At 40.5% G+C, this 14159-nt stretch overlaps 2 protein-coding genes across 3 annotated transcripts in view; one reads left to right on the forward strand and one right to left on the reverse strand.

Moving 5' to 3' along the window:
* Window positions 1–52: 52 nt before the first annotated feature.
* LOC105393335 lies at window positions 53–1436 on the reverse strand. Of its 2 annotated transcripts, none has more exons than XM_011565073.3 (3): window positions 1309–1436; window positions 949–1119; window positions 53–215 (listed from the first exon to the last, which is right to left on the reverse strand). In XM_011565073.3, exons 2-3 carry the CDS (start codon window positions 1109–1111, stop codon window positions 148–150), a joined length of 231 nt encoding a protein of 76 aa, XP_011563375.1. In that variant the 5' UTR covers window positions 1112–1119; window positions 1309–1436; the 3' UTR covers window positions 53–147. The 2 variants fall into 2 exon arrangements, with proteins under 2 accessions (XP_011563375.1, XP_011563376.1); XM_011565074.3 differs by lacking the exon at window positions 1309–1436 and adding an exon at window positions 1252–1304.
* A 60-nt stretch (window positions 1437–1496) lies between these two features.
* LOC105393352 (kinesin-like protein Klp98A) overlaps window positions 1497–14159 on the forward strand; it is a 43992-nt gene continuing 31329 nt past the window's right edge. Inside the window, exons 1-12 of the mRNA XM_048630374.1 lie at window positions 1497–1651; window positions 2510–2570; window positions 5602–5712; window positions 7849–7965; window positions 8902–9153; window positions 9590–9765; window positions 10219–10453; window positions 10879–10969; window positions 11561–11673; window positions 12038–12208; window positions 13013–13129; window positions 13765–13887. Of these exons, the coding sequence (XP_048486331.1) occupies window positions 1605–1651; window positions 2510–2570; window positions 5602–5712; window positions 7849–7965; window positions 8902–9153; window positions 9590–9765; window positions 10219–10453; window positions 10879–10969; window positions 11561–11673; window positions 12038–12208; window positions 13013–13129; window positions 13765–13887 (1614 nt within the window). The 5' untranslated portion in view covers window positions 1497–1604. The remainder of the gene's footprint in view (window positions 1652–2509; window positions 2571–5601; window positions 5713–7848; window positions 7966–8901; window positions 9154–9589; window positions 9766–10218; window positions 10454–10878; window positions 10970–11560; window positions 11674–12037; window positions 12209–13012; window positions 13130–13764; window positions 13888–14159) is intronic.

The raw sequence follows: 14159 nt of genomic DNA on the forward strand, positions 1-14159 counted from the left end.
ACCAAATACTTATTCAATTCTACTAATAAGTAGAGGTTAATAATAAAATGCATTTTTTGTTACTAACACATGATTTTATTACCTTACAATTAAATCTTTACACAACTTGGTTCAAGTTCAAACCTATTGATGATAAGTTCTAGGAGTTCAGTGGTGCGAGGCTTCCTCCTTCCTCTTGTTCTCGGCCCAGATCTTCACATTCTCAGGAGAGTTCGCTGCAAACATACAATTTTTTTTAGAATTTTGTACTTTGATAGTTATTGGTGTCTAGGTTGACCATGGGGTGAGTGTTGTGGTGCTACTTGGGAAAGACCTTTTTCCAGTAATAAACTTGGCTGATTGCTGATAATCGAGATTAAAAACTTTTTTAATCAAAATGCCATTGATAAATAAGTACTTTGATATAGCTTTGTAGACACAAATATAGCATCTGTCTGCTTAACCCCAGCTATGGTTTTGCTGAGATAAAAGAAAAGTACGTAATTAGATACAGGCTGATGCAGAGCCACTTCAACAGGAAAAGTCAAAATAAAGCTATGAATTCAAGGAAGTACCTATGTTCACAACATTTAGATACAGTTCATACTCAGTTACAGGATATAAGATCAAGCAGTAGTTTTATGTATTTTTGTCAATATAAAGACAACAAACACTTCCCTATGTTGTTCACTGCACACAATCATATCACAAAATATACAGCAAATTCAGCTTCTGAGTGAATTAACATCACCTCAACTAAACCTCCTTCCACAATACCAAACATTGACGATGTTTGGTGCAGTAGAAGCAGTTTCAATCCTAAAACTGGCAGTTAAATGCTGTGTTGCAGAAAGTCTGTCTCTTTCTGTTTGTATAGTGCCAAAGCCAGGCAGCAATACATAAGCTTTAAGTTCCTTTCTGCAACTCAGCGAATAGTTAATAAAAATACAGAATATGAGTGCCACTCACCGAGCTTGTGGATCTTGTAGAAGATGGGCGCGCTGACGAGGATACCAGCCATCCAGTAGCGCCAGATCCACTGGTTCTGCACGTAGTACTTCATGGGGAACTGCGCGATCTTCGCGCTGATGGTGTACGGGTACTTCATGGGGCGGGCGGGCGCGTCGGACATCCTGGCGGCTGAGGCAAAACAGTGGACAATATTATGTAATGAGCTTCCGAAGTTGAGGGTGGGATGTTTTGGACAGGGTCGTGTTGTTGTTGGTGGTAAGTGGTTAGGGAGTGCAGAGGGGGCAGTGTGATTATAATTACCGTATGGATTAGCTGAATAAATTTATGAAAATAATGGAATAATGTAAAAATTCTAACCTTCAATCGACAGGGCTGATAAGAAACGAATGGAATGACAGCTGACTGACAGACACACTGACAGCTCTGCTGAATGTTGCCAGACTAAAAATATGAGGCACAGCTGCTAATGCTAAGTCTAAAATCGTAAAGTCGGAGTACGACGCCCACTTAATTTGTAATGTTGCAACACATTTTCATTGACGGAAAAACAAATATGTCAAAAATGACAAGATTATGGTTTGGGATGTCGTATTTGTGTGATTTGTGATAATAAATTAAATAAAATTTAACAATTGACAATATAATGTGTGAAAATGGCTTCGGTAAAAGTTGCTGTAAGGGTTCGCCCATTCAATCAAAGGTATGACAGAGTTACACCAACCATTCCCTTAAAAAAAAACTGTTATGTTTGCATCGACTAATTTATCTGCAACAAAGCTGTGTTTTGCAGAATCATGTCTTGTTTATTCTATAATAAGTTAATTGCTTATAGCACAGTGCAGCTGATACATATTGACCCCCTTTGACACAGAAATCTCGTTATTCAGTATAATAAAACTAAATTATACTTCCAAAAAAGTATACAAAAAAACCCCTGTGTGATGTCACTCCAGTGACAATGACTTTCACGGTTCAGCAGCATTTAGATCAGCAACTGTACCTTCGGTTCATGGTTCCGTATGAAAGTAAATTGGAGCAACATTTCTTGATGCTTGCCTCACATTCTACTTAACATTTTGTATGGAAAATTTTGTTATAAGCCCAATTTTGTAGCAGAAAAGATGTGTGCAAATTATAGCAATTATATTATTTATGAAAATATAATTGAGACTGGATATAGTTGAACATAGAATGGATGAGGATAATAACTATGTTACCTAACTTTTCTAGCAGAGAAACTACTTTCATGCACAAATAAATCATTAAAATTGAGATCAAATCAAAAATAACTTTTTTTAAACATGTACTTTTATGGTTAACATCATACCTAAATAAAAGATAAATAAAATACCATTCTAATTTTAATTCTGCCTTCCCAGCAAACAAACAGTTGAACTACAAATATTATTGTGTCTATTGTTAGTGTTAAATAATTTAGATACTGTTTAGACCGTAAGTGGGTGATGAGCCTAATGAGCACCAAATCTCTCAGCAACAATCCTTATAATGTATGTTTTATTAATGGTAAATATATTTTGAATTTAATCATCATTTTCAGGGAGAAGGACATGAATGCAAAACTAATTGTCCAAATGGAGGGAAAGAAGACAAGATTATTAGTAAGTATAAATATCATTTTATGTTATATGCATAATTTTATCTTATACTGTAGAACTTCTTTAACTTATAATAATACAGTTTTCAACAGAAACATGTAGGTTTTTCATTGATGAAGGAAGCAGTCTTAGAATAGCAGTTGTTAAGATTTTCAAATGATTGAGGTTTAACTTAATAATAGAAGTATTATGTTATGAATTAAAAGTATTGTATACAGTATATGACAGAATAAACAGCCCACATTATTCAGACATTAGTGGAGAATTTGACATAGCAACAATATTCAGTTGCTATCTTTATTTGCACAAGTACTCATTAAATTATACAGATAACATTTAAATGGGTATTTTTATGAGGTTGTTGCCCTGATCCCATTGGCATATTTTGTATAATACATCTTGATGTAAGAAATAAGTTCCCACACTATTTGATTGTTATTCTTCTATGAAACTGTAGAAGATGCTAATGTTTTTACTGCATTTATATTATAAACAGTTTTATGTTGCTTATTTCGAAAAACATATTTTTTATTATTATTTTAGTATCTACCACTGAGTCAATTTTCTAATCATAGCTTCAGATTTTTTCTACCACTTATGTAGCTTTAAGCAACCCTGAGTCAGAGTCAACAGTCCAGCTCCCTTATTCATTAGTTTTGCCATGAAAGTTATGCTATACTCTCACTGGAATTTAAACTTAATAGGGAATATGCAAGCGATTCAAACAATGGTCAAATATTATTTTTAATAAACTTGGTTCTTTCAAATGTTTTTTTTTTAATAATTGTTGAAAAGTACAAAACAACCTTCGTAAATTCAAATCTTTGAAACATGATGCATTTTCATAGAGAGAATGTGACGTAAACAATGTTGATATGTAAATCTCATAGAACTGAGCATCTGCACGACTGGAGAAACTCATTACTCTACGTCACACAAGTTTTGTGTGTTTTATGTGGTTGTGTCAGTTATAATTTTTTTACTTTCTTTAAAATACTTTAAATTACTTTTTTGGCCTTGAATTTATTTAACTCTAATAAAGCAATGAACATCTACCGAATCAGAATATTAAAAAAATTAATGCATATTCTCTAGTTCTAATTGAAATACACTTGCATTTATTAATGAGATTAATGTAATTAATAACAGGCATTCAGTTTTCCAGTCCAGTGGCTTTCGCTTGTTGTGACTTCAATGTAAATAGCTTTTACTTATGAATGAACCATAGCGTATGCTGAGTTTTGCATTAATATGCATATAATTATACCGTCTAGGCACAGGAGTGCAGAAGGACTAGCATGGGGCGCATATAAGACGTGATAAGAGTTTTGCATCGCGCTCATTCACATCGCGCTGCCTCCAGAGCGAGCGCAAACTCTTGTCACGTCTTAAATGCGCCCCATACTAGCCCTTCAGATATGACAATCATTCCTGTGTTATCAATCATTGAGTGATTCCTTCCTGTTTAGCTATTAAGTAACAGTGAAATATTCTAAAGGTATTGTTGCGGACTTGTCAAGCATAATACATAGGACTATTATTCGTTAGCCGAAAAGGCACCGATTGTTACGTTTTTTTGTGGCCCAAATAGTCCTCTTTGACTATTTCCGAAACATACTTTGTGCATTGATGTATAGTAGAACTATGTGCACTACAATATGTATATTTGTATAGTACACAAGACGCATATATAAATCATTATTAAGATTACGAACCGTGTATGATTGCATTATTTATTTAGTTCCATTGACCAACTCAACTTCATTTTTATTTTAATGCTCTCTCCATTAGTGCAGCTGTAATACCAAAGTACTTGCACAATATTATTGCACTGACGAAATTTATAGTTAGGTAGTTAGGTTCATACTTGCTCTTTTTGGTACTTATACTTTTATTTCAGCATCTAGGTATTCCTATTCTCTGTGGGGGTGCTAGTCTACATGCAGCTGGCTCACTCGAACGGCAACGTTGTTTTTTTATTGATCTAATTAAGTACATAGTCTACAGACAGTAAAAAAGTTGGTACAGTTAAATATTTACAGGAATTTCCCTGGGAATACTCAATTTATATTTACAAGAGCATACATTGCACAGGTTTGTCGCACAGATGAGCTTCATACTTGCGAACGGAATATATAGTTTATTAATATTATATAACGTTGTTTGTCCACCTGTGTAAATAAACCACGAACTGATGTGGTAAACAACGTAATTTGCGACGACATTTAAATTTTATAATGTAACTATGCCACTGTGACATGTTACATAATTAATTACATTAGGTTTTGATCGTGTTTACAATGTTACTAAGACGACCAAATGGCGTAGTGGTTAGTGACCCTGACTACTGAGCCGAAGGTCCCGGGTTCGATTCCCGGCTGGGGCAGATATTTGTTTAAACACAGATATTTGTTCTGGGGTCTTGGATGTGCCCGTAAAATGGCAAAAGGCCCGCCCCCTATTACATTGGGACTAACATAACACTCTGGCGAAAAGTGGGTGCAGCAATGCACCTCTGCCTACCCCGCAAGGGAGTACATTAGTACAAGGCGTGAGTGTGTGTGTATACAATGTTACTTTTTATGTGGGTACCTAGTTACCTACTTATTTTTTCCTTTTAATAATACAGGATAATTTGTGAAACAGGTGTTGTAAAACTGGTATAGTAAGCCGAAGGGGGGTGATTCAGGGGGTCAGTCTGAACCACTTTTATTGTACTTCTATAGAATTTCGTGACAAGTCGTATGATGATGATGATGATGATGAAATCCTCCCTGTCCCTCATCAGGGACATAGGGCTCGAAGAAAGGATTTCCACTTCTCCCGATCCTGCGCGGCAAGTCGTATACTACATCCAATGTTATACATTAATATGCAGAAACTTAATTTATTTTCAAAAGTTGTAGAGCAATAGTAGCTTAGAATGTCTTCCTGAGTCACTCCCTTTCGCTGTACATTTTCTTTAACCTTCCTGTATACTCCCTGTATATTCCACCTAACACCATAATCACACAGTCACTTCCTTCGTCCACAGAATAGCAAAGAGCACAATGACGGCAGCCGAGAGAAGTCCAAGGACTTCACGTTCGACTACTCGTACTGGTCGTTCGACGGCGCCGACCCGCAGTATGCCTCGCAGGACCAGGTTCGTGCGCTGGGAGGGACATAAGGGTTCCGTATATAGACCCGAATGACGTAGTCAACTGTACATAGATAGATAGATATTATTCACATCTGAATAGTATTAATTCCTAGTCGTCGGAACACAGGGGTTCCATGCGTCCCCGAGTGACGTGGTTAACTGTACATAGATAGATAGATATTCTTTACTTCTGAATAATATTAATTCCTAGTCGTCGGAACACAGGGGTTCCATGACAGCATCCCTGAGTGACATTCACCCTGTAGATAGATAGATGGATATACAAGCGCACCCTTTGCGGGTTTGTGGATGAAATGATTCTAAATCGCACGACTCCATTGGCACGCTCTTATGTCCTGATATTGCGGATGCGGCCCAAATCAAGAGAGGTTTCAGAAACATCCACAAGTTCGACAGCGCCAACTTTACAACGGGTAAAAGATGGCCTATTTTTTCCCTGTACTTATTGTATATTCATAAATCTATAAAGAACAGTACGGCTGTCCCATTTTAAAACACAGTAACAGCCATGAGACAAAATGTTCAGGAGAGCCAAAAAACGTTTTTGTACCTTCATTTCAATGCCCTGGTAAAACTATGATAGATATCTGAACAAATGTAAGCTTAAAAGAAGCGGCAGAACCTAGGCTTTATATACAATACTATTTCATTTAAATATGACTAAAATTGTTGCTGTAATGCACAAAAGAAAACACTTACTAGGTTTTATATGGTTTTCTCACCCTAAAACCGCCCTCACTGACCATTTCATAACCTAGTAAGGGCCATTATTGTGTCATTTAAGACAAGTTAAGTATATTGAAATTGCAATAATTGCGTAATAATTTCATTTTTTATATGTTTGGGATCCTTCACATATTATAAATCCAATTTTGCAGCACTTTTACACGACGGCACTATAAGTAATAGCTGAAATACGGGCATATTTTTATGTTTGTTTTTTTGTTTTATGTAAATGAATTAAATAGCCATATTCAGAAGGCTCTAACATGAAAATTATTTATGGCTGCCTTCAATTAGACAATATTTCCTAAATTTCTATCTAAAAATCAGTTTTATAACTTGTTTTTTTTTTTGTTTATGCAAAATAGGGCTAGTAGAAAGGTTCTAACGAGAAAGGTCTCTATAGCTTTTATAAAGAAGACAAAATTTACTTATGTTCTACTTTTAATTCAACTCTCTAGGTTTCATTGGTGCAAAGATACAGGTTCTGAAATGTCTGATATTTTGTTCGAAAAAAGTGTTAGTAATAATGTATGCCATTTGTGACTTACTAAAATTAACGGACGAAAATTGTCCTTTGCTGACCATTTCAAAACCTAGTAAGCGCCATTGACCATTTTAAAACCTAGTAAGTCATTTTCACTTACTGTGTTTTAAAATGGTTGGTGGCTCTTACTATGTTTTGAAATGGTTTTCGTGGCATTTTTGATTTCGCAGGGTGGAGTTACTAGGTTTTTAGAAATTTTATTTTCGTTTCTAAGCGGTTTTTTGATATTCTGACAATGCAGTTTTGTGCGGAATCGCCTAAAATAATGTATAAATCAAAGACCCGTTTTTTTTAAAGTTGGCGGTTACTGTGTTTTGAAATGGGACAGCCGAGTAATACCTGACACGTCAGAAAACAAAAAATACAAGAAGTAATTGTTGTACCATTTATAAACTGTCGGACTCTAGATAAAACATACTCGCTGCGATAAATGCATAGGTAGGTAAGTGTTAAACCGCATCGTTAGTGGGCGTTTTATTATACCTAGACTGACTAACACTGAAATTTCAAAGCCATTCTAACTTTATATAAAGTGTATTTATCCTTGAACTTTAGCTTATGCAAGGTTGCAAAACATTTGGAAACCTAAATCTGTTGACTGAAATCTATCTACCTCATGCAGCTCACCTCTATTTATTTTAGGACGTGAAACGAGGGGTACGAAAGATTTTAGGACATTTTAAAGCTACTCGCTAGGTGACTCTGAAGGCTCTAGGCGCTAAGCAAACCGCCTGTGCGGATTTCGTCTAAGCTATTGTCTGTCGCTGACTCACTCCTTCATGTTTTTCATCTCCTGTTTGTATTTTCTATGAGTGTAATAGTTATCTATCTATCCCTGTCTCCCGCAGGTATTCGCGGACCTCGGCGTGGACGTCATCGACTCGGCGTTCGAGGGGTACAACGCGTGCGTGTTCGCGTACGGACAGACCGGCAGCGGCAAGACCTTCACCATGATGGGCTCGCCCGTGAGTATAGCCGCCAATAGACACAACTGACCCCCACAGTGGAAGATAGAGGGGTACAACGCGTGTATGCGTGTATGCTGCCAAAAGAGATAACTGACCTCCAAAGGGTTAGACATACTGACAGTTGAACAGAAGGAGCCCTCACGAGTGACGTATCAAGTAACAGGGATGATGCTAACCTAAGGCATTATTATGCTTTCACCACGGCGATAAACCTAATTTTACTAGCATAGAGATAAATTTAATATATTATTATTTATTAAATACTCACGAATTCTATGTTATTATAATGAATGAGACATAATAATATGTAAAGATTCCAAATACAATTTAATGATCCTATTAAAACATATTGGGTTAAACCTGTTTTATTAAGTATCGGGTTTTTAAGATAATACCGTTTTATGTTTCCAACGGCATTTTTCATTCATAATCTTCACTAAATTAGCAATGTGTGTTGTTTAAAAATGATATCACTATATGAATCATCTTCATTAAGATACCCTTATTAGCAGATCGCTTATGCCCACACAAATGCAAATAGCTTTTACACTAATGTATATTTTCACTGGAAGTATATTATTATTTTTAGATCCAAATCAATGTAGAATTTTGAACGTTCGCAATGAATGAAATGCCTGCAAATATGAAAATAACAAACAAATATGTACACCTCTCAATATAGCTGACATCTATTGTAACAAACATTATTGTAAATACTTATATTCAAACAAATTAATATAGATATAGGTATTCTTTACACACAAGAAAATAAGTTAACACGTAGTACATAAATTACGGTCTTATCACTAAAAGCAATTTTTATCAAGACAACCTTTGGGTGGAAGGATATTTGTGATAAAATAGGGTCAAGTGTACTTAAAAATTTAGGAATAACATCAGATTAATAAATAAAATATCTTTATCCATCCGCAGGACAACCAAGGCCTGATCCCGCGCATCTGCCGCCAGCTCTTCTCCCGCATCGCGTCAGGCAAGGAGTCTGGGGCCTCCTACCGCACAGAAGTCTCCTACCTAGAGATCTACAACGAACGAGTGGCAGACCTGCTGGCGGGGGGTGCGGGGGGCGCGGGGGCGCACGCGCTGAGGGTCAGGGAGCATCCGAAGTTGGGGCCGTATGTGCAGGATCTGTCGCGGCATCGGGTGGATGATTTGGATCAGATTCAGGTTGGTGACGTTAGGTTACGTGTGCTTTATGTATTTTTTATGAGATTCGTTTTTGAAGCGCCAGTTTTAAAAGGTAGCGAGTGACGTAGCGCCAGTTTGCCGCCAAGTGTTTAATATGAGTCGAAATAAAGCCTTCTAATGTCGAATTATAAATATGACAACGCGGGGTAACACGCTGGCCTAGCGTCGCCGCCGCCGCCGCCGTCCCGTTGACGCATAGTTATTGAAGGTCTTATTGATTATTGTGCCGCTCTCTCGCTCACTCCCATTGCACATCAAAAAGAATGAAAGGAGACGTTTTGACGACGCGACTTCGTATCTTGTTTATGCGTAGGCGCCCTAATATTTCACCACGAGAGTTTTCATTAGTATCACTACTATGTGAGAGTTTTCATCACCAACCACCTTGCAATATACCTCTCTCTTTCACCCCCAGGAGTGCATGCACCGCGGCAACTTACAACGCACCACCGCGTCGACGCAAATGAACGACACGTCGTCTCGCTCGCACGCCATCTTCACACTCACCTTCGTGCAAGCGAGTTATTTGAGGCACAACAACATGCCCAGTGAGACTGTCGCTAAGGTGCATCTGGTGGATTTAGCGGGAAGGTACGTAAACTGTGACAAAATAAGTCAGTAGGATCGGTTAATGTTATTTACCTGTAGTATGTTTCCCATCCGTTGCAGAAACTGCAGTTATTGATATAGTGTAGTTCGTTATATGGTCCTTCGAGCCGGATAAAAGTGCAATCGTTCGGAATCGTTACTAAGATATTGCAAATTCAGCACCCTTTCTGCTTCATCTCCTATTTTAATACCACCAAAATAAAAAATCCCACTCTAGAACAGAGCTTCACAGCTACCAATTAATCCCGTAATATAAAATACGACAGTGATGATGGCCTTTTCCCTCCTTATAATCGTCACATCTATCCCTCCCAACTCCAACGGGGGGCTCGCTTGGTTTCTCGTAATATTTCTTTGTATTCTGATGTATCACAGCCAGGCTGCCAAGCGCTTATTCTAGAGGTATAATAATATCTTCTATTCTCTACCCCACAGCGAGCGCGCAGACGCGACAGGCGCCACCGGGGCCCGTCTAGTGGAGGGAGCACACATCAACAAGTCGCTGGTGACGCTCGGCTCCGTCATCTCCGCGCTGGCAGACTGCAGCCAACAGGCGCCGAGCGACGGTAATGTGCACCTTATTGTCAGCGTCATAGGGCTCACACCGGGGCTGGTGACGCTGGTGACGTCATCTCCGCACTGGCAGACTGCAGCCAGCAGGCGCCCGACGGTATGTGGACCTTATTGTCAGCGTCATAGGGCACACCGGGGCTGGTGACGCTGGTGACGTCATCTCCGCGCTGGCAGACTGCAGCCAGCAGGCGCCCGACGGTATGTGGACCTTATTGTCAGCGTCATAGGGCACACCGGGGCTGGTGACGCTGGTGACGTCATCTCCGCACTGGCAGACTGCAGCCAGCAGGCGCCCGACGGTATGTGGACCTTATTGTCAGCGTCATAGGGCACACCGGGGCTGGTGACGCTGGTGACGTCATCTCCGCGCTGGCAGACTGCAGCCAGCAGGCGCCCGACGGTATGTGGACCTTATTGTCAGCGTCATAGGGCACACCGGGGCTGGTGACGCTGGTGACGTCATCTCCGCGCTGGCAGACTGCAGCCAGCAGGCGCCCGACGGTATGTGGACCTTATTGTCAGCGTCATAGGGCACACATCAACAAGTCGCTGGTGACGCTCGGCTCCGTCATCTCCGCGCTGGCAGACTGTAGCCAGCAGGCGCCGCCCGACGGTAATGTGCACCTTATTGTCAGCGTCATAGGGCACACATCAACAAGTCGCTGGTGACACTGGTGACGTCATCTCCGCGCTGGCAGACTGTAGCCAGCAGCCCGACGGTATGTGGACCTTATTGTCAGCGTCATAGGGCTCACACCGGGGCTGGTGACGCTGGTGACGTCATCTCCGCGCTGGCAGACTGCAGCCAGCAGGCGCCGCCCGACGGTAATGTGGACCTCATATAATGCAAAAATCACCCCTTGATATAGGTCTCGTTCTAGGGCTCTTTTTAACAGCATGCGGATTTGGCCAAGCACGCGGGATTGCCCCGCACGCGTTCATACAAGTATTCATTGTAACGCGTGGAATTTGCACGCAAGACGCGAGAAAATGACGTGCCATCCCGCGTGCGTGATGAAATCCGTATCTGATCCGGCCGTTGATTGAAGCCACACACCAAAGCAGCTAGAATCACTAACCAGTGCAGCGATTATGAAGATTTTCGAACCTCCGTATCCTCCGTAGTATCGAATTGCCACGTTAGCCCGTTATAGGCCCTCAGTTCTGATGATTAAATGAAACAATTTTACAATCTTCCCCGCAGGCCGCACCCCCAAAGGCAGCAAGAAGGTGTTCATCCCGTACCGCGACTCGGTGCTCACGTGGCTGCTCAAGGACTCGCTCGGCGGCAACTCCAAGACCATCATGATCGCTGCCGTGAGTGCTTTATACAGGGTGTTGCAAGAAATACCAACTATACATCATCATCAACTTATGCCTACGTCAACCAGGGTATATGCCTCCTCCATGTAGTGGCAAGTTCCACGATCCTGAGTCCCACTCACCCCGTTTGTTCTCATATCTAATATCCTATTACTACCCTTAGGGCTGTTTCTTTCAATAGTCAAAATGGTGTTCTACTATTAATTAAAGAATTAAAACAATTGAACTGTTTATTCTAATGGAAATTATATTTTTCAAATCAATCAATCACACTCAATTACTGGCAAAATGTAACCTTTCCAACATTAACGTCTGTCATATCTCATATTTCATTCTCACAAACCTCACTCCCTTGAAGATATCCCCAGCCGACTGCAACTACGGAGAGACCCTGTCCACTCTCCGCTACGCCAACCGAGCCAAGAACATCATCAACAAGCCGACGATCAACGAGGACCCCAACGTCAAGCTCATCAGGGAACTCAGGGAGGAGATCGAGAAGCTACGGAAGCAGATTACATTGACTACGGTATGTTAGAGAGAGATAGATACATTCTATTCTATTCTATTCTCTGTGGGGGTGTAAGTACCTGCACCTGGCTCTCTCGAGTGGAACCTTTGTGCATATCCCCAAGGTCTAAACTGCCTTCCTAAGCATGGACCATCTCCCACCACGCTGGCCCACTGCGGGTTGGTAGGTCCACATATCTAGATTTGCTAAATCTAGATATGCAGGTTTCCTCACGATGTTTTCCTTCACCGTAAGAGCGATGGTATACATTATACTTAAATTCAAAGAACTCATTGGTACATGTCAGCGCCGGGATTCGAACCCGCATCTCTTGCGTGAGAAGCGGGCGCTTACCCGACTGAGCTACCACCGCTCCCTTACCCGACTGAGCTACCACCGCTCCATAGCTAGATACATAGCCTTCTTCTTAATCCAGGTATGTATTTCTGGCGCCGTAACCTTCCATAGCAGATGGAACGATCCGCTCCGCTTTATATTCCACAGCACAAAATGACTATTTGGGTCAAAGCGGTATCCATTTTTCAGCGTTCGACCTCTATTAGCGTGTAGCTGGTTCGCGGCTTTAGTGTGTTGTTGATGGGAACTAGAGCTAGACTATCATTTGCCACTATGGTGACCAGATTAGTCGCTGACTGCATATTAGTATAGATATCACGACTAAGGCTCTGTCCACACTATGCTGACTTTATATAAATATGCAGTTGTTACGTCTCTCGGCGGGGCACCTTTTGTGTGCCCATGTATTTTTGACAATATTTTAAAGACTGATCCTAATATCATTATATTTTCCTCATTCCCCAGGACCCCATAGACACAGAATCAAGCGTGCTGGCGACGCTGCAGCGCAAGGAGGCGCAGGAGAAGGTGCTGACGGAGAAGTGGACGGAGAAGTGGCGGGAGACGCAGCAGATTCTACAGGTATGTGTTTTGAGGGGTGGTTCAAGAAGATACTAATTGCTTTTCTTTGTAACAACGAAAGTACCAAATGGTTGTTTGTGAAAACTTAACTGGCCTATGTATTATTCATTTGATAAATAACATTATGTACTAAGCATGCTGTTTGTTTTCCAAGAAATAAATAAATAAAGATCCTCTTTTTACTATTGGCCTTTAAAGACCCAAATATGTCAAATCAATATGTATTTACTGACAAGTAGTTAAATTATATATTACTTTGACAATTATATGTTTTCTCGTAGAAGGGGCCTAATGCTTGATTGTTGAAAAAAATATTTTATTCTATTGGGGTAATCCCCAAGGATTTAGGGGCACTTGCTTGATTCATGAATCACGATGTTATTACGTTTTGTACATGCACTCACACTTTAATACCCAAATGAGTACAATGCACATATACATAGAAATCTAGATGTGCAGGGTGAGGACACTATGTTTCCCTTCAACACAGGAGCACGTGATATAATTGTACTTAAATTGGTTAATTAAAAACAATTAATTGGTACTGTCAAGATTAGAACACTTGGCCTTTTGAACGAGAGGACGCGGTCCCTTCGGCTACCACCGTTACACTAATGTCCTCCTTCTTTCTCCAGGAACAAAAAGCCCTAGGGCTCCGCAAGAGCGGCCTCGGCGTGGTGCTGGACTCGGACATGCCGCACCTCGTGGGCATCGACGACAACCTGCTGTCCACCGGCGTCACGCTCTACCATCTCAAGGTAACTGTGAGGTTCCTACCCTGGGGGATATCCTCTAAATAAAACCAGGGAACTGATGTTCCCCGAGCGCACTTTATTTTCAGAATGACCATAACATATGCTACCCTCAATCAATATTAATAACTAACTATGCATATCCTACAGTAACTACATGGCCTTACCAGAGGATAGTCTGCACCAGCAGAAGACTTCTCTGGTATACCTTGATAACGGACCAATACCGTCAAATTCTTTTGACGCTTTAGGATCTCACAGAGCGCCTATTATTGACT

The sequence above is a fragment of the Plutella xylostella genome, chromosome 25, assembly GCF_932276165.1.
Source record: "Plutella xylostella chromosome 25, ilPluXylo3.1, whole genome shotgun sequence".
Taxonomy (NCBI): domain Eukaryota; kingdom Metazoa; phylum Arthropoda; class Insecta; order Lepidoptera; family Plutellidae; genus Plutella; species Plutella xylostella.